General features: G+C 34.5%; 1 protein-coding gene across 1 annotated transcript in view; it reads left to right on the forward strand.

The window, feature by feature from the left end:
• PJA2 (praja ring finger ubiquitin ligase 2) overlaps nt 1–25,591 on the forward strand; it is a 76,944-nt gene that overhangs the window by 39,798 nt on the left and 11,555 nt on the right. Inside the window, exons 5-7 of the mRNA XM_060009040.1 lie at nt 3,512–3,697; nt 15,360–15,545; nt 21,011–21,122. Of these exons, the coding sequence (XP_059865023.1) occupies nt 3,512–3,697; nt 15,360–15,545; nt 21,011–21,122 (484 nt within the window). The remainder of the gene's footprint in view (nt 1–3,511; nt 3,698–15,359; nt 15,546–21,010; nt 21,123–25,591) is intronic.

Raw genomic sequence — 25,591 nt, forward strand, 5'->3', positions numbered from 1 at the left:
TTTAAATAAACTGATATCACTGAAAGTTGTCTATGTAAAGTCGTTCGATAGCACAGTCTTAGTTAACTTCCAAGAGCTTACAGGTGCTTCACAATTCAGACAGATCTCCTTAGATGCTTTTCTGGGAAAAGGAACTGTGATTTTGCACTTAGAAAAATACCTTTAAATGCAGTGTTAAAGAAGCAGCTGCACTTTAGTGGTTTAGACTGAACGAATAAGAAGGCTAGTCCATTAATTAATTGAAAAACAAAAGAAGCAGTGTTGTAGAGGAAGGTCTTGAAAGAGTGATCTGGTCCTGAAATGGGAAAAAAGGTGAAGTGATTGTGAAGACATTCTTGGTGGTGGGAGGAATAGTTGTGATGAAAATTCGTATTTGGGGGACAGCATTTGGAATAGAGCATATTGCAAGGAAAGAGTTGGATGTAAGGATGTACTCATAACTGGGATCAGATGTAGTAAATCATAAGTGCCATTAGAAGTTCAAACTTTTTTTTTCTGTAGGCCAGTATTTTTTAAAGAGGGTAAAATATATTAAGTGGCACGCAGACAAGTGTTTTTAATTTTTATCATTATATATTTATATTAGTGTGAATCAAAAAAAATATAGCTAGCACATCAAATTTGGAACTTTATGGATATTGCTTAAGAGATAACTAAAATGTATTTGAGTGAAAAAAAAAACTGTTGTTTAAAAAAAGATTTGATAATAGTTGCTGATGACATTATTTACTAAGCACTGTTAGAATGTTTTCTATATATTAACTCATTTATTCCTCAAATGAACTCAAGGAGATAGTGGATACTATTATATTTACCTGATAGGTGAGGCAATAAAGGTACAGAGAGGTTAAGTAACTTTTTCACAGCTAATAACTGGTGCATTCAAATCCAGGCCAGCTGACTCCAGAACCTGTGTTCTCAACTGCTGTACCTTAAGACACAGTGTTAATGTACAACTGTAGCAAAAATTGTGAGTACTGTAGGCAAATGGCTTAAGTTTATGAAATGCAGCTTTAGTAGAGAGGAACTGTTGAAAATTTTTGGAGTAATGTTAGAAATGTACTGTTTGATATAAATGGAAGTGATAGGGATATTCAGAATGCGTTCTTTGAGTTGAGGGATTTGGGATTAAGTTTAGGGACACCAGTTAATAATTGATTGTCTCAATCTAGGTTTGGAGAAAAGCACTTGAACCAAGGTTTGTTAGGGGAAATGGAGAAAAAGGAGATAGTACATAAGAGCCATTGAACAGAAAGAATGGAAAGTAAAAAAGGACTTAAAAGTGGGGAGTTTCTGAAGAGTCAAAGATATGTGGTTTCCAGCTTAAGGGCAGGATAATACCATTAGATAGAAAATAAAGAAAGGGACTTATATGGCAGATGAATTTTGTTATAAAACTATAATTTTTAAAAGGAGGCTGAAAATCTAAAAATGTTTGGTGGGCAGTTAGTGGTTATAAAAGCTTAGTATGGTGATCAGGGCTAGGGATATATATTTAAAAATTATCTACTTCGAGGTGAGTGTTATGTGTAATGAGTAATAATGATGTAGGCCAGGGGTCTGCAAACTTTCTTAAGGGGCCAGATAGTAAATATTTTAGGTTTTTTAAACTAAGAGGCAAAATCCAATATAAATAGGTAAAAAAAAAAAAAACATTTTTAGCTCACATACCATAAAACAAACAAACAAAGCAGGCAGCAGGGCCAGATTTGGCTAAAAGGCTATAGTTTGCCAGTCCTTGACATAAGCTTCTTAAATATGTTGACTGTTTATCATAGACATTCTTTTTCTATTGAAATTTGGAGATATTCCATCAGTTATTTCATTAATTCAGAAAAGTTCAGAAGTTTCATATGTTATCTTTCTGGACAGGATCAATCTCTGAGAGAAATGTTTAAAAAATGAAATTCACTTTTAAGTAGATGTTAAAAATTGCCAGAAATTAATCTAGAAATCCAACTCTACTTCTTAAAAACATTTCAAAACTGGAGTTGGTAATTTAGCTGTGAATTTGAGAAGCTTCATAGTCAAGGGAAGTTAGCTCAGTAAGCTCCTTTAAAACTATTTTCTGTGTTAGATTTTGACACTGATACAAGTCTGGAAATGATTTACTTGATCTTAGATTATTCTTTGGGTCACAGAAAATTTTACAGAATATAAGCAGTTTTGGCTCATACCCAGTGAAGGAACACCTTTTATTTGCTATGCCAGGGCTGTGTTCTATTTCTTCTCCAGGATGTTTGGGCCCTGAAAATTGGAAGTTGATTTTATTTTATTTTTTTACTTCTGCTAACTTCTCAGAGCTCAGATTAATGCTGCTCTTCATTAATTGCATCTTGGGTTTATCTGCCTGTAGAAGGAGACAATACCAATTATCACTTCCTTTCAAAAAAGTAGATTAAATTTTGTTATTTTTGGGTTTCTTAAAAGTCAGTGCACAAAGGGTAATATCTTTAAGAGAATTCTTGACCAGAATGGTTGCTATGGTTAGAAAAAGCATTTAAGATTTATTTTCAACACTGTTAAATAGTATTTTAGCTTCTGGTAATATAAGATGTCTGATGCTTTGCGAGTTGTTGAATGTGACCAAATTAACCAAAGTTAAATACGCATACTATCTAAAAGTAATTCTTCGGAGATTTTTTATTAACCCTTTTATCACACTTTTTCATTCCTTATCGAAATATTCTCTTGAGTTGAAATTTATTTTGTGTTCACAATCTTACCAAAGGACTTCAGTAAAGATTTGTCAGTGCTGCTTTTTATGAATTGAATCTCTCTCCATTGTAAAGTGTTTTTTGTAAAAGGAAGAAAAAAGTAAGCTTTTAAAACATGGTAATAGTGAAAATATATTCATAGAGGATGTAATATCAGTTGTCAGTATGTAATTAGAAAGTTGTTTTAAGTCAGATGAGTAATAACTCTATTATTTATTCCAGATAGCATTTAACCTGGCATTATCGAATAAATTACTGAAAATTTTGTGTAGAAGTATGTCTAAAATATAAAGAACCTGTGTCTAAGCACCACAGAATTAGTTACTTTAATGAAGAAAATAATAAATTGATAATTTCATAACTTGCCATATGCTATGTTCATTTGAAAAAGTTACATTCTGCTGAATATTTATCTCTGTATTTATTTATTTTTTTATTTTTATTTTTTTTTGCGGTATGCGGGCCTCTCACTGTTGTGGCCTCTCCCATTGCGGAGCACAGGCTCTGGACGCGCAGGCTCAGCGGCCATGGCTCGCGGGCTCAGCCGCTCTGCAGCATGTGGGATCCTCCCGGACCGGGGCATGAACCCGTGTCCCCTGCATCGGCAGGCGGACTCTCAACCACTGCGCCACCAGGGAAGCCCTGTATTTATTTTTAAAATATGTTAAAATTTAATTGGCACCTGATGAAACATGTAGAGCATCAGTACTCCACTCTCTACCATGATGCCTGGTTAACACTCCAAATGATAAATGCACTTGTAATGACAGTATATTTCTGTTCTAAATTTGCAGTTCAGAATGCAGTGATGGAGAATGGTCTGCCTCTTTGCCTCATCGATTTTCTGGTACGGAAAAAGATCAGTCCTCAAGTGATGAAAGCTGGGAGACTCTGCCAGGAAAAGATGAGAATGAACCTGAACTACAAAGTGATAGCAGTGGTCCCGAAGAGGAAAACCAAGAATTATCTCTTCAGGAAGGGTATGTTAACAGTAAGATTTGTTATTTTTATGCATACTGCACAAGAGTGTTATACATCACATTCAGATGTTGGATATGCTATTAATTGCATTACAAGCCCTATGTAGGATCAGTAGATCCTGCTGAATTTTGTTATGCCTTCGGTGTTTTCCAAAGAACAATTAAATTGAAAATACTGGTAATTACAGTGTCTTGTCTTAGATACAGTATGTGTTCCATTTTGCTTTATTGAAGAAATGTTGGACATTTAAAAGATCATTTTGGTAAGTCAGGTATGAGTGAATCAGAGCTGCCATTGCTATTCAGTGAAGATAATAGCAAGGGAGAAGGGAAGCCCTCAGAGGGAAATCAGTGATTTTTTCGTGGAAATGCAGGCAGTAGGAAAAGTTGAAGTTTTAATATTTCTCTCTAATTGCATTGGATATCTCCAGAAATTAGTGGTTGATGATATATATCTTTGTCTTTTCCTAACTTTAATGGGAATGCTCTAGTGCAGGGCTTGTCAAATTTGTATTACAAAGGGCCAAATAGTAAATATTTCCAGCTTTGTGTGTCAGTCTCTGTTGGAGCTCCTCAGTTCTACTGTTATAGTGTAAAAGTAGCCATAGACAATATGTAAATGAATGGGTGTAACTGTCTTCCAACAAAATTGTATTTATAAAATTGGCAAGCTGGAAATAACCTGTAGGCCATAGTTTACCAGCCCTTGCTCCACTAGTATTTCCCTAGTAAGAATGATTTGGGGTTTTAGGTTGATTTCATACATGTACACACACACATACACAATTTTTTTGTCTTAAATCACACCAAGGAAATTAAAAAAAAATTTTTTTTTAAATTGGGGTATCGTTGCTTTACAATGTTGTGTTAGTTTCTGCTGTACAGCAAAGTGAATCAGCTATATGTATACATATATCCCCTCTTTTTCTGGATTTTCTTCCCATTTAGGTCACCACAGAGCATTGAGTAGAGTTCCCTATGCTATACAGCAGGTTCTCATTAGTTATCTGTTTTATACATATTAGTGTATATATGTCAATCCCAATCACACTAAGGAAATTTTACCTGTTTGTATTTCATAGGTTTCTGGCAAGAATGTTTGTTGAATTTTATTAAAGTCTTGTTAGCACCAATGGAAATGATATAATGATTTTTTACTTTTGGCCTAATGATCATGAGCAATTTTATTTATTTATTTATATATTTGTGTGTATATATATACACAGACACATATATATACACAAATATATATATATATTTGTGTGAGAGTGTGTGTGTATATCTTTTGGTGTTTAAATAGCTATTTATTCCTTTAAAGACTGTTAGTATTTGCTTGTGAAACCTTCTAGGCTTGGTGTTTTGTTGTGAGGGAGTATTTCTTTGATAATTAAATTTTTTTTCTATAATAATTGGTTCTAATTTAGTCTCTCAAGGGAACTGTTTTGGTAAATATGTTTTCTTAGGAAACACCTATTTCAACTTGGACATTACAATTTTTACTTTTCAAAAAGTTTAAATTTCCAGTTTGAGATTACTTCTGTAAGAAACTCTGGAGATAAAGCATATTAGAAAATTTGTAAAGAAAGAAATGTAAGAACATAATTGGTTTTGATAGTGGTAGGTTGAGGTGGCATTTTTTTCCTCTTCCTAACTTTATGTTTGATCATCTCTAATCACTATTAGTTAGTTTACTAAGTTTTATTAATTTTTTCATATGTAATTTGTGATAGTAGCTATTCATGCAACAGATATTTATTGAGCATATAGTATGTGCCAAGCATGGTACTGGATCCTGGGATTATTATCAGTGAACAAGACAAATAAGATTCTCCCATGAAGTTTACATTATGGTGGGAGAGGCAGGTAATAAACAAGATACAAATATGATAAATTACAAACTGATAATTACTGTGAAGGGAATAAAACACTAATGTGATAAAGTAACTGACAGAGGCTTACATTAATTAGAGTGATCAGGGAGGACTTCTCTTAGGAATTGACTTTTGAGCTGAGCTCTAAAAGATGAGAATTAGCAGTTAGTTGAAGGAGAGCTTTCTAGGCAAAAAGAAAGATGAGAGCAGAGGTACTGAAAAGGAAAGGGCTTGGTATGTAAGACGGTAGTGGGGCTGAAGCAGATGAGTGGAAAGAATAGTAATATGAGATGAAGTTGGCAGGAACCAGACTATGCAGGACATGTAGCATCTGGAATTTATTCAGAGAGCAGTGAGATTTTAAGTGAGGAATTAACTGATTTGACACACATTTTTAAAGGATCACTCTAACAGCTTTGTGGAGATCGAATTGGAAAGGGACTAAAGCAAAAAAGAGGATGAGAGTGGATTAGGCTGTGAGGGGATGGTAGTGAGAATTTAAAAAGGTGAAGAGGTTTCAGAATATTTTTGAGTTATAAGTATTAGGAAGGATTGGGTGTGAGATGAGGGAGAAATCAGTCAGTTATGCCTAGGTTTTTTGGTTGGAACATTGGGTAGATGTTAATGTTGTTGACTGAGATGAGGAAGCCTGAGGAGAGGACTGGGAAGTAGGAACTCCTTTTTGAAATTTTCAGTGCCAGTGAGACATGCATTGTAGACGGCAGGAGGCACTTGGATATTTAACCTACAAGTTTAAGGAAAGTATCCTGAATTGTAGGTAGATGTACAGGTATATGTATAAACAGAAACACATTTGAAAATCATCAGCTACTTGCATTGATATCCTACAATAATAAAACCGGTAGTTTGATTTAAAAAAAATAGAAGTCAAGTGGTGAGGGGGGACAGAACTAAAATGCTGGACAGCAGTAGTATTTCAGTTGATGGGGGAAGCTCAGAGTTGAAGTGTATAGTTTGGGAGAGGTCTGAAAGTTAACTGTTGACATGTTAAATTTGTATGGTAAAATTTCAAGGGTAACAACTACAAGAATAAATACAGAGTATATGTATTGGAAACCAGTAGAAGAGGAAAAAAGGAGTTAAGAGGAAAAAATGGAAAAATAACATTTAAAGTCAATCCAAATAACAGTTAAAAAAAAAGGAAGAAAAAGCATAAAAAAGGGAAGAAAAATAAAGATGAAAAAGCAGGATGTAAGAAAAAGTCCTGTAATAAACATAAATTGCTTACTCTCTGCTTGTGAAAGAAAAGCTTCAAATCAGTTGGATTTTTTTAAAGTTAAATGCTGTTTACAAAAGACACACTTAAAGCATTAATATACAGAAAGATTGAAAGTAAAAGGTCAGAAAATGATATTTCAGGGAAACACTAACTAAAAGAAAATGGACTAATTATACTAACATTAGCAATTTAGACTTAAAGACAGAAAAAGCATTAATGGGGAGAGTGGAGGTCACTATGTAGTAAGTCCAATTTACTAGTAAAATGTAGCAGTTTTAAACTTGAATGCACAGACTTAAAATATATACATCAAAATTTAACCAACCTAGAGAATATTGACAGATTTTCTGTCATATTAGAAAATTTTTAAATACCTTTCTCAATTAATAATTCATGGATATAAAAAATTAATTGCAGATTTGGACAACTTACTTAAGCTTGCTTTAATGAACACTACATGCTGTGGAATACACAAACACACAAAAACTGAACATGTACTAGACTGCAAAGTACAGGTTAACACATTTCAAAGAATCAATGTCCTAGAGACCATTTTCTCTGACCACAGTGCAATTAATTTAGAAATAAATAATACAAATATAAATTCTTAATATATAAATATACTTTATATAAAACCCTCCATGCATTTTAAATTATCCATCCTTTTAAAAAAGCAGTAGGACAGGGCTTCCCTGGTGGCACAGTGGTTGAGAGTCCGCCTGCCGATGCAGGGGACACGGGTTCGTGCCCCGGTCCGGGAAGATCCCACATGCCGCGGAGCAGCCATGGCCGCTGAGCCTGCGCGTCCGGAGCCTGTGCTCCGCAACGGGAGAGGCCACAACAGTGAGAGGCCCACGTACCACAAAAAAAAAAAAAAGCAGTAGGACGAAGAAATCATACTAGAAGTTTAAAATGCTCACCAACTCAATGATAATGGAAATACCACCAATCAAAATCTGTGGAATTGCAATGAAATTGATATTTAAAGGGAAATTTATCTTTATAAATGCTTATGTTAGAAAAGAACAAAAGCTGAAAGTGGAGTAGCTATGCATTTAACTTAAAAAACAGAAAAGGAATATTAGAATCAACAAAGAAACTAAGGAGATAAGAATTAGAATTAGGGAAGATAAGAACAAAATTCAATAAATCAGAAAACAGTTACTATAGAATCAAAGAAATCAGAAGCTGATACTTTGAAAAGATTAAGAAAAAGAGACATTCTACTTGATAGTGAACAGGAAAATAAAGATGACACAAATAAATAATACTGAAATACAAAAGCGGACACAGCTGCAAACACAATAAAGTTTGTATAGACTTTTTAAAAAGAGTACTATGAACTTTATACCAGTAAATTTGAAAACTTAGAAGAAGTTGACAAATTCCTAGAAAAATAGAATTCACCAAAAGTCACTCAAGAAGAAATAGGAAACCTAAATAATATGATAACTATTACAGATACATAGTCAGTGGTTTAAAATCTTCCCATGGAGAAAACAACTGATCCAGGTGATTTTAGAGCTGAATTCTCTTAAACTAAACTTTCAAGGATCATATCACACTACCCTTCGAGAGAATGGAAAAAGAACTATTTCTCCAAGTCATTCAAATAAGGCCAATATAACCCTAATACCAAAAGAGTTTGTGAAGGAAATTATAAACCTATTTCGTTCATTAAAATACACATCAAAATCTTAAACAGAATTATTGGAAATCTGAATTTGTAAGTGTATTTTTTTAACAGATAAAACTCAGTTACCAATCTGAGTTTATTCCAGATATGCAGAAGTAGTTTCACATTGAATACCTGTAAATGTCATCACCAAATCGTTAGCAAAATACAGGAGAAAATTCATATGATAAATTCTGTAGATGCAAGGGAAAAAAAAATCACTTAGTAATGTTCAGTGCCTCCTTATGATAAAAATTCAGAAACTAAGATCAGAACAGAATTTCCTTGCCCTCATAAAAACTGTCTAAAAAAAAATAGAAATCATTTCAATAAGGAAGCATTAAAAAAAAATTCCCCCTTAAGATCAGGAGCAAGACAGGTTGCACCATTTCTGTAGCCATTGAGGGGGAAGTATTAGCATGGCAGGATGGGAGAATAATAAAAGGCAGAAAAATAAAAGAAGATGTAAAGGAAGAGACACCGAAAAGGAAAGAACCAAACTAGGAAAATATATTTATAGTATAAATTCTTAATGTGCAGAATGTATAAAGAACTCCTAAGGCTTCCCTGGTGGCGCAGTGGTTGAGAGTCCGCCTGCCGATGCAGGGGACGCGGGTTCGTGCCCCCGTCCGGGAAGATCCCACATGCCGTGGAGCAGCTGGGCCCGTGAGCCATGGCCTCTGAGCCTGCGCGTCCAGAGCCTGTGCTCCACAACAGGAGAGGCCACAACAGTGAGAAGCCCGCGTACCGCAAAAAAAAAAAAAGAACTCCTAGACATCAGTAAGAAAAACTGACAGTCTGATTGCAAAATCACCAAAACATTGAGCAGGTAATTCAATGAAGAAGAAATATTAATGGTGAATAAAAATATCAAAAGATGCTTACTTAGATCATTAGTAATCAGGGGAGTGTACATTAAGATTACAAGGAGGTATCATCTTTTACCCACCCATCAGATTAGCAAATATTAAGAAATATGACAACGTCAGGTGTTTTGGAGGATATAAATCAGTTCTTACACACTGCTGGTTGAGGTGGATATTACCCAAGTATTAATTAATAAGAGAAAAATTAGTGGCATATTCGTACATGGAGTATTACATAGCAATGGTAATGAATGAGCCACAGCTACATGCAAAAGCATGGATGAACCTTAAAGATAGAATATTGAGTGAGAACAACTATTCCTGGGAAAATGTGTATGATACCTATTTCATAAAGCTTAAAAACAAGCAGTAGTAAATATCTTGTTTAAGTATGCAAAAATAGTGAAAACATCTTTCAAAAAGCAATGGAGGTGGGGCTTCCCTGGTGGCACAGTAGTTAAGAATCCGCCTGCCAATGCAGGGGGCACGGGTTCAATCCCTGGTCCAAGAGGATCCCACAAGCCATGGAGCAGCTGGGCCCATGCGCTGCAACTGCTGAGCCTGCGCTCTAGAGCCAGCAAGCCACAACTACTGAGCCTGCGTGCCACAACTGTTGAGGCCCGCACGCCTGAAGCCCCTGCTCCGCAACAAGAGAAGCCACCACAATGAGAAGCCCATGCACCGCAATGAAGAGTGGCCCCTGCTCGCTGCAACTAGAGAAAGCCCGCGTGCACAGCAACGAAGACCCAACGCAGCCAAAAATTTAAAAAATAATAATAATAAATATTTTTTAAAATTAAAAAAAAAAAAAAGCAATAGAGGGACTTCCCTGGTGGTCCAGTGGTTAAGAATCCTCCTTGCAATGCAGGGGACGCCGGTTCAATCCCTGGTTGGGGAACTAGGATCCCGCATGCCATGGGGCATGCACACCACAACTAGAGAGCCCATGTGCCACAACAAAATATCCGGTGTGCTGCAACCAAGACCCAACGCAGCCAAAAAAAATGAATAAATAAATAAATATTTAAAAAAAGAAAAATGCTGTGGAATGACAACAGCATCAACAAGATAGTACTTTGCTCTGTGGTCATGCCAAGGGGATAGGAAAAGTGTAGAAAACAAGGTATATGTTAGTCAGTGGTAATATTCTAGTTCCTGGCTTAAGTGGTGGGTTTATGAATGTTCAGTATAATATGCTTTATAACTAAAATAGATTGTATATATTTTGCATTTGAAAAAAAAGAAATTAAAAAATAAAGGGAATTGAAGGTGAGAAAATGGAGATACCCAATTCTTTACTAAAGGGAAGGGATTACAGGTGGATTTGGGGCCTAGAAAAGTGTTGTTGTTCTCACCCCTAAAAACCTAAAAGCATGATTGTTTGCTTGTAGAATGTTCAAGAAGAAAGTAATTAACTGATAATTATAGCAAAGATAAAGTGAAGTTCTTGAGAAGATAAGAAGATGAAAAGGGATCCAGAGCTCAGGGAGAGGGTCTATAGGAGCAGAGACTCCTCCATTGTAACTAGTGGAAAGGTAACAGGTAGGTACAAGTGTAGGTGAGTCTGTAGATTTGCTGCTGGGAAGAAAAGATGAGTCTCAAGTGACTTCAGTATTCTCATTGTTACTAGATGTTGAGAGATGGGGAGGATAGGAAGGTGACATTTAAGAAGAAAAAGGTGGGAAATGGGCTTTCAGAGAACCAGGCAACAGACTTACTAGGTAGACACTTAGTAATTGCTGGGCAGTATTAAGTGTCCATTTGAGATTTATGTTTTTGAATTTAAAGTTAAATTAGAGACATCACACTTCTGTATTTTTCTTTAGGCTTTTCCAGCTGTTCTGGTGACTTTACAAACTTTTAATGTAAATACTCTTAACATTTTTTAGTAAAAATTTAATAATAAAATTTTTCTATTAATCAATGCTAAATATATTAGACTAAAGAAACAGTTCTTCAAATTAAGTGTTGGGAATCCATCTTAGCAACTGGATGCCGTGGAATCCATGCAAAGGATTTGCAACAGGGTACCCTTGATTTTGTAAGCTGTAATTCCCTTTAGGCTTTTTTGACTCTTAAGTCAAATTTCATTTACTTTCTTCTGTACCTTACCTCCACGATAGGGATTAGAAATCTTAAACATTTGCTATACAATTAGTATTATTAAAAATGAGCTTATATCTAAAGCTTAGCAAGTACTTAAATGTATGTGTGTCTTGTTATAAAATGAAAACCGGTTAGTTAAATACCATTTAACTAGGAATGTTTACTATGCTGTCCAGAATTTTATAAAATAAATTTCTTATAATATAGCTATATTACTTTAAAATGTTGGTATTAACCTGAAGATTTAATATTCTGTGCTATTTTTAATGGATACTCAAATTGCTGATTTTATTAGCTAAAGGAAGCCACTCAGATTTGTAAAATCAGAGTAGTTAGTGTTTTCAGGGATTTAATTTGATTTGTCTGCCTTTCAGAAATTCTACGATGCATGATTATATAATAACATATTTTAAAACTTTTTAATGAAAATTTCTTTAAGATACCCAATAGTATTAGTTTATTGGTATATCTTAATACTTTTAATATTGCTATTCCAATAATGTTATTAAATTTAGTTTCTGTTATTGAAAAATAGAGATCTTTAATCATGAAGCATAAATCATAAAGGGAGCAACAGTCTGTTTATCTGAAGCTTTGAAGTAACAGTATGGCCTGTAATTAAGAGAATATCATGTGGGTGGTCTTCTAGGATTTTCACTGGAGGTAGGTTGTGCAGATACCTGATGGGGCATTTTTGGCTTCCTGTTACAGCAGCAGCATTCATTTCCTCCAAACTGTGCTGAAATTGCTCAAAAGGGAAGAACAGATTGGCAATTTCCCTTCCCAGGTGAAATACTTGTGACGTTGGTAGTAATGGCAGTAGGGCTTCTGCATCTTCCATCTACTGGGTTACTTTTTTAGACTTGACCATTTGGAGGTATGATTAAATAATATGTCTTTTTAAGTCTCATAAATTACTGTGTAACATTGTAATGACATTTTGTTGATTTTTGAATTACCAAAATGAAGAAAGGGCCTTGGAGGTCTAAATTTTTGTGAATGTGTTACTTATGGTGTGTGTGTGGTATGGGCATATGTGTATATATATAGGGAGGAAGAAAACAGAGATTGCTGAAATGTTTTCAAGATTTTTTAAGCATCTAAACTTACATTATATACTTACATTCCCATGGGGATATTTGTTTCTCTTGTTAGCTACACAAAATGAAAGATACTTTTGACCCTATTATTCAGAATCTCTCTTTTTTTTTTTTTTAAGATCAAAATTCCTTTTGTTATAGTTTCAAGCCAACTCTGGCCCAGCACATGGCTACTCTTCTAGCCTGATAAGTTTTGTGTTAAATGGTGAATGAACTTTATGTAACATGTTGAAAGCATATGCTACACAGCACTTATTTTCTGTTTCTGTAACTGTGTTATAATGAGTCGTGAAAGACAATCAAATGTTTAAATTGTTTATATAGTAAAAGAGTATTAATGACATTTTTGTTTATTGATTCAGAATTATTTATTTTAGTTTCCTTCTTTGAATTTAAAAAACTCATAAATTAATGTTTATTTCTTATGCTGAATCATTTTCACCAATGTATTTGAGTTTTATGTTATGTATCTGAAGTACAGAGTAACAGAGTCATTTTTTTTTTTTTTTTTTTTTGCGGTACGCGGGCCTTTCACTGTTGTGGCCTCTCCCGTTGCGGAGCACAGGCTCCGGACGTGCAGGCTCAGCGGCCATGGCTCATGGCCCCAGCCGCACCGCGGCATGTGGGATCTTCCCAGACCGGGGCACGAACCCGTGTCCCCTGCATCGGCAGGCGGACTCTCAACCACTGCGCCACCAGGGAAGCCCACAGAGTCATTTTGATGGCTGTATAATAGGAAACAGAAATCTATTTAGAAATAACAGACATTTCCAAGGACTATTCTGGGTTTAATCTCTAAATTATTCGACTTTTAAAAGATTATTTTTCAAGGATTTATTATTACATTTGCAACACAGAGAGAGAGAGAGAGTACCTATGATGTGTCAAGCACTTGTTACAGGAAGTGAGGCTACAATGATGAGAGACAACATTGTATGCCCTTGAGAAGTTCCCAGTCTAGGAGAAGACAAATGAGTCACCAGAAGAGTTACAGTACAGTGTGGCAAGTACTCTCATAAAGGTGTGAAGAGAGATGTGCTGCTTAGGAATTTTTAGTTTGATTTTGTATTTTAAAACCATTTGAGGCTTAATTTTTCATTGGACCTAATTATTATGCATGAAAATAAAGCATCTACTATCTTTATGTGTTAGACATTAAAAATTTAACAAAATAAGCACATTTTGTTATGCTAATTTCTCTAATTTTACGAGACTAAATCTTATAAATGTGTTATTCTGAAGTGTAGTTTAGGATCTGAAATTAAAGAAACATTTATGAATTTAGCTATACAAAGAGATACTGTTTCTTTGTATTTAAAATGTGTTGATTCTTGTATGTGGGCATTATCTGCATCTCTTTCATAAATATTTTTATCCCTCAAGTTAAATTTGCACATTAGAATGAATAGAATTCTAATTAGAGTTGTTCTTCAAGTTGAAATACATAAATTGTTGTATAACATTATTTCTCATCTTAAAACCCAAACTAAAATTAAACTTTGCCAAGACTATATTTAACCTCCTTTTGATATAGTAAAAGGTATTTTTTTGTTAAATAAAATGAAAAAGAAAATCCTACCAGTATAATTTATTTATAAATGGTCATTGCAGCCTTGAAATACCTTTTTTTCTTATATAATTATTAATATTTCTCAATTTGGTCTTTGTGTCCAGATTTTTGGTGTTTTGACTTTTCTGTAAGTGTTTTCTTTAATGTGTATGTTGTGAAATTTAACAATCTGTTTATCTTTGGCTTCAAGGTTTTGTATAATGTTTAAAATGACACTGAGATTTTTGTAAAAATGTCTCTCCTGATTCTTCTTGTACTTTTTTTGTTTAGTGGTGTTGAGGATGGACATGCATTTTTTAAAAGTAGATATGGAATTTATTTAAGGCTAAATAATGACATAGAGATTTAACTCCCTCCCTCCAGGTGGATACCCAGTTGTCTCAATAGCATTTATCGAGTGATCCTTTTCCTTATAGTTTTGAAATACTTCTTTCATCTTTCTTATTTTCTTTATTGATTTCTCTGTCCCTGTTTCTGTGAGCTTATTTTCTAGTGGGAGAATGACTAACAGTAAACAAATAAGAAAATGATAAGTAAAAGTAAGTTCTATAATGAAAACAAGAAGAATGACATATAGTCAGTGACTGGTGATCTACTTAAAATGAGTGGTCAAGACAGGCTTCCCTGAAAGAAGTGACATTTACTCTGAAAACCAAGGAAGGAGGCTGTGCAAAACTCTGGTGAAAGTACATTTCAGGTAGAGGAAATGGCCCCAAGGTGAATGACCTCCATGTGCTCCAAGAGAAGAAAGAATAGTAGGAGTATAGTAAATGAGGGATGGGGGAAGAGCGGTGAGGAACATAAGAAGAGTTGGAAAAGAGGGCTGAGGGGAAAGCATGTATAATGTAGAGATTTGTAGGTCGGGCTGAGCACTTGGGTTTTATTTTAACTGTGAAGGGAAACTACTCAAGATCAGGGCTTAAAGATTCAGATTGTCTAGGATGAGTTTTTCTTATTTTTCTCCTGCAAAAGAGGAAATATGTATATCAAATAAATAGGTTATTATGTAATTATGAGCTATTTCTATATACATATGACTCTATAACAAATTTGCTTCCCTTTTAAATAATTTTACATTTTAAAGAAAACAGATTTTTAGAATCATCTAAGTACCAAGAATTTAGAACTCAAAGAATAAAGTATCTACTTGCACTAAATAGAACTCTTTAAAGAAAAAATTTATGATGTGTTTTAAAAATAATATTTTTTTCTTCCATTAAAATGTTTGTATTAGGGAACAGACATCCTTGGAAGAAGGAGAAATTCCTTGGTTACAGTACAATGAAGTCAATGAAAGCAGCAGTGATGAAGGAAATGAGCCTGCCAATGAATTTGCACAGCCAGAAGCTTTCATGCTGGATGGTAACAATAACCTTGAGGATGACTCCAGTGTGAGTGAAGACTTGGATGTGGACTGGAGGTATGTAGCACAGTGTGTTTACCATCCTTAATTGATCATTGAGTAGAATTTGTTTTTGATTCTGAATTATGAAAACTGAATCTTTGATAATCAGCTAAGAAATAGCTCAATTTTCTCATCTGTCAGTCTTCCTCTCCCTCAAAGCTCATTTCAGGTGTCACTTCATACGTGAACTTCTTTCTTACTCCAGTCATGACCTCTTCCTTCTTTGACCGTTAGCTCTGTGGAAGCTTACTTTATATCCTAGTTATTTATACAATTAATGGTTTGAGGATTCTGACTTTTAAATTTGGCTTTTTTAAAAAAAATTTTTTATACAACAAATGCATGTCATGTATCCCAATCTCCTTAATATAACACTTAGTATAATCCTTTAAAAATAAAAAGTCCATGATGAATACTACCTGAAGAATTTCAAAACCTGTAATTGAATCATAAGACTATAGTTTTCCTTCTCCATATGCAAAATATGGAAAATATAATTGTACCTTCTCAGAAATGTTGAATGTATTAAATTTACTTTATGCTGACAAAGAACAGTGAGCTTCAAATAAAAGTAACATATAAATTAAATGGATTATAGAATTGTTATGGCTCATGATCAGAATTTAACTGTTTTGGTTTATAAACTTAGACTTATTTTTCAAGTGTGCAGTAACCCTCTGGAAGCAGCTAGTTATTGAGATATAGCGGGAATGTTCCAACTAATCCCTTTTTGTTACTTTTTCTGGAAAAATCATGACTTGGTACTACCCTCGTTTTCATCTCTGCACAGATATATTTTTAAGAATTTGTCTTGTTTTTCCAGTTAAAATTCCATTACAGAAAATTTAGAAAAATAAAGGTAAGAAAAACTCATTCATACCCCTGGTAACCCTGCAAGTTTCTAAAACTTATGTTTTTAAGGCCTGCTTTGTGTCTTCAGTTTCTCTTTCTGAGTGTTTAGTTACTTCTTTGTACTTCTCCAAATTGTTCCAGACATGAAACTCAACATCTCCATGAATTCCTCCTTACTGTTTCCTTTTCTCACTCCCCAGGGGAAGAAAAAAATTATATGTTCAGAGCAGACTCTTATTGACCATGTTGTGGAAGTAGAAGTGGGGTTTCCTTACAGCCACACAATTTGTAATTCCATCCTAAATATTCTCCTCCAAAACCTATTTTCTGTCTTCCCAAACATTGTGGAAAATCAGTGGCTTCACTTAGTCCTAGTCTTGGTGATCTTGACACCCCCTTCATCTCTTCCCTCTTTTATGTCTGCCCATTCCCCTGTTACTGAACTCCTTGTTAATTCTGATGTCTTCTCTGATGACATTATACAAAGTCATTACAGTGCTCAGCAGGTGACAGAATTGCCTATTTAGTGTCATCTATGTGTGTTGGGAAGCAGTTATGGTTTTATATGAGGAATTATGTTTTTTTGCACATTTTTGAAATTTTATGAATATAATTTTTACAGCTCCATTATATAGGTGCTGCATCCTATAGATGCACTAAAATTTAATTATTTCCCCATTGAAATAGTGCAGTAAACTTCCCCCCCATAAAACTTGATTTGTACTTCAGTTTATTTCTTTAGGACAGATTAGCAAGAGGTGAATTACTGAGATGTGTGATATTTTTTAAGATCTTGATGTATTAGATATATTTCTAAGTAACTTTCAAAACAGGTCTCACATAAAAAATTTTTTTCTCCACTTGTTTTTGCAGTCCATTGGTCCCACCAGCTTTTTTTTTTTTTTTTCTTAATTTACTTATTTTATTTTATTTATTCTTGGCTGCGTTGCTTTTCTCTAGTTGCGGTGAGCGGGGGCTACTCTTTGTCGTGGTGCGCAGGCTTCTCATTGCAGTGGCTTCTCTAGTGGCGGAGCTCGGGCTCTAGGCACGCAGAGAGTGCAGGCTCAGTAGTTGTGGCGCACAGGCTTAGTTGCTCCGCGGCATGTGGGATCTTCCCGGACCAGGGCTCGAACCCGTGTCCCCTGCATTGGCAGGCGGATTCTTAACCACTGTGCCACCAGGGAAGCCCTCACATAAAAATTTGAAGGTATAATCAAGGTCTTTATTGAACAAAATTTAGCTTAAATTCGAAAACTTCTAATTCATTGATGATCTTTCTAGATATGGCTGTTGTATTAAGATTTTAGAGACATTGCTGGTTGTTCCAAAATTTGGGGAACTTCAAAGCACTTTTTTTTTTAATATGGAAAACAATTTAGCATTGATTTTAAGACAAAATTTTTGAAGGTTACTGTTCTGAATTTTGTCTAGATATGGCAATACCTCCTTATTTGCTTTTGTGGTACTCTATTCAATTTATATGGTAGTAGCTAAATGTTGATAAGGTGAAAATGTGGTTTGATTTTCATATTAAAATAGCATGTCATTTTGACAACTAAAAGGAAAAGCCATGACAAACAGCAGCAATTCTTATCTAAAGCCAAAATTTGAGACACTTTCTTTTCAGTTTTGCCACTGCTTAGGAAAAAAATTAAATCCCTTTGGTTTTTTTATTTTAGCTTAAAGGAAAATGGAAAAAGTCCTCTATCAAAAGTTTGTTGGTTTATTTGTTTTGACTAAGTCACAGAAATATTGTAGAATAACCAGAGAATATTTCATAGATTGGTGTGGTAGGAGTTGATGTGGAGAAAACATAGATTTTGGATTTAGACATATCCCAAATGTACCATTTATTTATTCTTTGATAACAACTTAAGCTTTCTCTTGGCTAGAAATTGGGGTTATAATGATTATTTTTTAATAATTATTAACCTAATAAGAAATCAGGGTTGTAATAATTAACCTAATAAGATTGTGAGAAATTAATTTTTTGTGGATATTACCATGCTTTAATAATAGAATTTTTAAACTCTTTTGAAATTATTTCAGACTTACAGAAAAATGGCAAAAGTAGTACAGAAAATTCCCATATATCTCTAAGATTCCCTAAATGTTAACATTTACCACATTCGTGTTACCATTCTTTCTTTCCTTTCTTTATATTCATATTTTTTTTCTGACGCATTTATGTGTAAGTTGCAAACATGATGCCTCTTTACTCATAAATAGCCTAGAATGAATTTCATAAAAACAAGGATATTTTCTTATATAGGATAATAAAATTGTCAAAATGAGGACATTAACACTGATACAGTACCGTTATCTGATCTACACACCTATTCAAATGTCTGTAATTGTCCCACTAAGGCCATTTTTGGTCCAATCCAAGACCACCATGTTAGTTAACATGTTTCTTTAGTTTCTTTTAACCTGGAATATTTCCTCAGTCTTCTTTGTCTTTTATAACTTTGACATTTTTTTAAGTACAGGCCATTTATTTTGTAGAATGTCCCTCAGGTTGGTTTTGTCCAATGTCATAATTAGATTCGAGTTACACATTTTTAGCAGGAATACCTTAGAAACAATGTTCTGTTCTTCTCAGTTCATATCAGAAGGCACATGGTGTCGAATTGTCCCATTACTGATGATGTTAATTCTGATCACTTGGTAAAGGTTTTATCTTTCAGATATCATCACTGTACAGTTGCCATTTTTAGCTTTATGTAAGCGTCTAATGGGAAGATAACCTGTTTCCTTTCAAACTATCAAGCTACCAACTACTAGTTTTAGTGTCCTTGGTGATTGTTGTCTGAGACAGTTATGACCATAGTGTTTACCAAATGAATGATACTAGAATTTTTAATATTAGCTGATTATTCTTAAGTTACCAAATTACAACCAAATACCAGGCTCTGAGTGTCTAGATTTGTTTGGCCTAGAGAAGAAAAGAATTCTTGGGGGATAGTTGACTCCAATCATTTGAAGGAGTTTTCTGCGAAGGGAAAGTGGGCATAGTTTGTGTTGCTTCAGCAGGCAGAACTAGAGCACTTACTTCACATAAGTTTCAAACTTCTATTAGGGCTCTCCCATACTGCATGCACCTGCTTAGAAAGCGGTGTGTTTTCCGCACGGAGGAAATGGTTCTACTGTTTCTTGAATGCCTACTCTGGTGCCATCTCTGTGCAGGGCACCTGTGTGCATCTACTCATTTAATTTGTTTTACAGATAAAGAAACAGTAACAGTTAAATAATATTTTCATACTGTTTAACTATGACTCAGTTAAATGTGACATTAAATTCCTATCTGACTCCAAGACTCTTCCTCTTTGCACTACATTTCACTGATAGATGAATGAGTTCTAGTATTGCAGAAGAGGTTTATTCAGTAATCTTAGTTTTAATTCTAATTCTAAAATCTGTGATTGTAGGAAAATGTCTGTTCCTTTGTACCATGTGATGTCTGCTGATTTCTAGATACTACGAAGCTTTAATATATTCTTCATAGGAGTACTTCTGTATCTCTGGGCAATAGATTTGTAATTTTAATGGTGGCAGAAAGATTGACATCATAACTGTTTTGAGCTAGCATGTGTAACTGGATTTTTCTGACTATGATATTCAGTTTCTGATAGAAATGCGGAAGTCAACAGAAGTTTTCCTTTAGGTAGACAAAATAAGCTCAGTTTTGGAGATCTTGGATTTGAGGTGGTAGGAGTTCATTGAGGTAAAGTGCCCCCACAGAAAACTAAAAATGTAGGTCAAGAACTCAAGAGGGATTTTGGAATTAGAGGTTTAGGGATCATCTGTAGAAAGGATAATTGAAGGGGTGGACTTGAATGTAATTGCCAAGGGAACAAGGTTTAGAAAGAAGAGGACTGAGGATATACTTAACGTTTTCTGAATCTTGAAATACTTAGTATTTCTAAGACTAGAGAAAAAGGGGGGATCCATGTATATGTAGGCATGAAGGAAGCAGATAAGGACCAGATTAAGACATAATATTTTTCTTCAAGGGGCTTACAACCCTTCAGAAAAAAATAATAATAATAAAAATGAGCAGTTAGGAGCTAAATCTTTTCAAACTGAATAATAAGGGAGGAGCCCTAGTTTTTAGAAGAATAGAAGAGAGATTAATGAGATAAACTTGAGAAAATAGAATTTTCTTAAGCCTGAAGTAATTAAGCAGTACAAGGTAAGAGAAGAAAAAGAGACTTTGACCAATGAAAGAAATAAAATAAATGCAGTATTCTTAACATGTTCTCACCTAAATTTAGATTGGAAACTAAAATAAAGGGGAAAGATATGGTAAAGAATTAGGAGGGAAAAAGTACTACCTTTATCCCAGCCATAAACAGTTCCCAGAGCTAGAACTAGAAACAGAGAATTTTCTTACAAACTTTGTGCAGTGAGTGTGGCAGCCTATTGGGGCTGGGAATGGTATCTTACCTCCTCATGCTTAGCATTTAACTCTTCTGTTGGGTTCTTCCTGCCCCTCACCGCACGAGACTTATATTAAAATATTTTAAGGTTTTCTGCTTGTAGCATCTTTATTGGCTTGTCAGTATGCTAATATAATTATGTCTTCACTCTAAAGGTTTCCCAAATCACGGTTGTACTTTTTTTTCCAGCCTGTTTGACGGCTTTGCAGATGGACTAGGAGTTGCTGAAGCTATTTCTTACGTGGACCCTCAGTTCCTCACTTACATGGCACTAGAAGAACGCTTAGCCCAGGCTATGGAGGTATTTTAGTGCTTATTTTAGTGCTCTGGTACCCATATATAGGTTGGTGGGATGCCAAGTGATAACAATTAAAGGTTTCTTTAACTGCTTTTAAGAAAAGGTGAATAATTTTCTAACCAATTTAATAACAATTACTGAATAGTGATTCAGTATGTGTATAGAAATTGTACTTGACATCCTGCCAATTTGCCTAAAATTACAATATTTTCCAGTTTTTACTACAGAATGTAAAGTGTTTGTTTTGCTTGCATTTAGAAAATGTTCTTCCTCTATAGAATTACTGTATACAGGTCTGTGAATCTGAATATTTTATACACATACACACAGGTATATTTGTTAAGTGCAATTAAAGATCTCTAAAGATATATTACAAATCACTTCCCTTTTTTGGTTCTTAAGGCTTCTAAATCTATCTAGCTGCTTAATGTAGTTAGAAAAGTTATTCCCTTTCATCCCCACACACATACACAGGTTAATAAATGTGGCACATTTGGTGCCTGTTTGTCTTGCCTTCTTTGCTTTATTTGACCAAAACACAACAACTTGTTCATAATTGTATTTGCCTATGGTCAAAAGCCCAAGCATTTTCATGTTTGGGAACTTCCACTGCACTAGTGGATTTTGTTGTAAGAAATCTTTCTTTAAATCACTATTTCCACAGTGATTTCCAAAGTAGATGAACAGTAATAATGTGAATGAGTCAAAAGTGAGAGAACAAAAATGAAAGAGGGAACTTTCAGGAACACTATAATACCATTTTATCTTGAAATGTTATGAGATTAGAAAGCCCAGTCCTGGTGGCGCAGTGGTTGAGAGTCCGCCTGCCGATGCAGGGAACATGGGTTCGCGCCCCGATCCGGGAAGATCCCACATGCCGCGGAGCGGCTGGACCCGTGAGCCATGGCTGCTGAGCCTGCGCGTCCGGAGCCTGTGCTCCACAACGGGAGAGGCCACAACAGTGAGAGGCCTGCGTACCGCAAAAAAAAAAAAAAAAAGCCCAGTTTAGATTTATAAATTAGGTATTAGGTAGATAGAGAGATCTAGACCTATTTATCTACACACACATATGCATGCACAGGTACACACACAAGTTAGCTCTGCATTGGTATCACTTTTTTAAGTGTGTGTAATCTTCCATGGGGATCATTGCTGTCAGTTATGCATTATAGTGTATGTTTTTCTCAAAGTGACCATAGCAGAAATACTGTGTATCATGGTGATCATTTTGAAATATATAGAAATATCAAATCACTATGTAGTGTAACGAACTAATACAGTGTGCTAGGTCAATTATACTTCAAAAACAAACTCAGGAAAAGAATCAGATTTGTAGTTACTAGAGGCGGGGGGTTGGGGGGAGGGGGAATTGGATGAAGGTAGTCAAAAGGCATAAACTTTCAGTTATAAGATAAATAAGTACTAGGGAGGTAATGTGCAACATGATAAATATAATTAACACCGCTGTATATTATATATGAAAGTTGTTGAGAGAGTAAATCCTAAGAGTTCTCATCACAAGGAAATAACTTTTTTTCTATTTCTTTAATTTTGCATCTATATTGAGATGATGGGTGCTCACTAAACTTATTGGGATAATCATTTCATGGTGTATGTAAGTCACATCATTATGCTATATATGTTAAACTTACATGGTGCTGTATGTCAATTATATCTCAGTAAAACTGGGAGAAGAAAAAGAAAAATACTATGTACTAGAAGAAAAGTCAGAATATCATGAGACAGGATAATACACTTAGGACTTTTCCCAGATTATATAACTTGCCTTGCCAAATTCTGACACATGGGAAACAGTGGCACAGCATGATAACCTGCATCAGGAATAGAATATATAAAGATTAAGGATCACTAACTTCCTTGAGTTAAAGACATTTTAAGGGACCACATGGAATATACATCAATATTAGAGTCTGGTTTCACAGTCGTTAAATAGTTTGTTTCCATTATTATGCTAGTGGTTTATGATTCCTACAATATGGAGATGTCTTTATAAAGAAGTTTTAAAAATTAAAAGTTTTATTGTTTATTACTAATGGGAACTGTGACATTTGATTGGCATCTTGAAAGAAGAGCGAGAGAGACTGGTCATGAGAGGTCAGGCTAGGTGAAGGCATTAGCAGAGTGGACAAAGACAAGAGGAAGGAAAGACTGTAGTATGTCCAGGGAACATAGAGTCTCCGCATTGTTGCCTCCTGCTCTCAGGAACCCAGTGGCACTGCCGCTTTCAGTTGTTCTTACCCACCTATCCTTCTGTTTCAGATTAATAGCATTAAATGTCTCCCCTTCTCCGCAGCATAACAGCTTCTTCAGATTTAGTGCTCAGCTTTATTTTATTTGAATTTGATTGAGACATGCTTCTCTTCTAGAGAATCAATACAGTTCCTTCTTCCTATCACTCTCTAGAAATCTTTATTTTTCTAGCGTGCACTTACTTATTCATTTTGAAAAATGAAACTGCAATAATTTATAATTTAGGATTTTTCCTTTTAAATTTAATACTAACATTCTTTAAATAAAGCAAAAACAAGTAATAAGACAAACTGAGTGCTTTGATTTGTTTTTTTCCTCAGCAGCCCTATCTCTTTCTGTCAGTGGTTGTTTTCATTTGTGTTATTTTTCCAGTACTAGGCTGTTCTTTCTTTTCAGGTAGAACTGTTCTTTTCAGGTAGGCTGTTCTTTCTTTTCAGTATCAGTAGATACTGGTGAATATATTGGCAATAAACATTTGCCTCATATCTCTGTCTCAGATATGAGGGCAAAATATTTAAGATATTTAACTGTTTGAAAAAATGATTTTAAAGCTTTTTACTCACTCCCAAAGAAATCTTGGGGGAAAAAAAGTATTCCTTTGCACATCTTTACGTTGACATCTAAAATTTTTTGGCATAAATCTTAAGTAATATTATTTACCGTATTATATCACTTTTGCAATAAAAATATGTTCAGGAATTTAAATGTAAAAAAAATGGTTTAGATTGAGTATAAAATGTTTGTTGTGTCTATTGATCAAAAACGAACTGTTATAAAATTTGATAAATAATTACTTAAACATAAAGTAAAATTTTACTAGAAATGTATCTCTTAATGAGATAGAAGCTTTTTTCCCTTCCTAATTACTTTGTGAGTGAATTTTATTCCTAGAATGAGGCATAATTCAGCATCAACTTTATTTCTGTTTTTTATCTTATGAATGTAGATTGAAAATCCTTATTCAAATAAGTAAATTGGTAGGGATGGAAGGAGTTTATCATAGCATTGTCACTGAATTCTTCTCAGATATTACCAAAATCACAAAAACTTGGCAAGTTGTTTAGATCCTCCTATTTTTTTTGAAAGTAGAAAATTGGAAGCCATCTACAAAGATTTCTTATCAGTCATTATAGTTCAGTTTGACCCTGGTATTTCAGATTGCCCCTTTGAAGGGGGAAGAAGTATGCTTTTATTTATAAAGTGGAAAAACGGTGAGTATAAAAAGGAATGTGGGAACAGGATCAGAAGCAAAGCCCTTTTCCTCCTGCACTGTCTCTTCAGCATCCTCTATGAACAAAGCTTAACATCATGACAACTGTCAGAAGGGAATATATTTAAATGGCCCAAATCCATTTTCACAGAGCTAACAAAAACAGTGAATTTAGATCTGAGAAGCAATAATTGATTATTGGAACAGTCCATATTTTTGACTACTTGGATTCTGTATACACATTTCTACACACATTTCAACTGCCGTCCAACGACAGTACAGCTATATTTCTACCCAACAAGATACAGCTATTCTAACAAAAGAAGAAGTTTCACCTTTTCCCCAGAATGAACAGATGAACAGTCCCAAGAGTCATTGTATTCATCGCTGGCTATATTAATTACTTCATAAATTGTCAGTCATACTGAATATTCTCTTATATAAAGATTAAATTGTAAAGTTGACTGCTATATAAAATAAAAATGGGAAGATCGGGAAAAAAGAAAATGGTTAGTAGATACAGATAAATATATACATATAGCAAGCAAATAGAAAATATGCAAAGCTACTAGTCCTTCCCACCAACAGTGCATGAGGGTTCCCTTATATCCCCAGCTTTACCAACACTTTGATTTCCTGTCTTTTTCATGATAGCCATTCTAACAGGTGTGAGGTGGTATCTCATTGTGGTTTTGATTTGCATTTCCCTGATGATTAGTGATATTGAGCATCTGTTAATGTACCTGTTGGCCTTTTGTATGTCTTCCTTGGAAAAATGTCTATTCAGTTCCTCTGCTCATTTTTTTATTGTTTGTTTTTTAGCTCTTAAGTTCCTTACATGTTTTGAATATTGATCCCTTATCAAATACATGATTTGTAAATATTTTGTCCCACTTTGTAGCTAGGCTTTTCATTTTGTTGATTGGTTTTTTTCCAATGCAGAAGCGTTTGAGTTTAATGTAGTCCACTTATTTATTTTTGCTTTTGTTGC

Source organism: Delphinus delphis, chromosome 3, assembly GCF_949987515.2.
Source record: "Delphinus delphis chromosome 3, mDelDel1.2, whole genome shotgun sequence".
NCBI classification, from domain to species: Eukaryota; Metazoa; Chordata; class Mammalia; order Artiodactyla; family Delphinidae; genus Delphinus; species Delphinus delphis.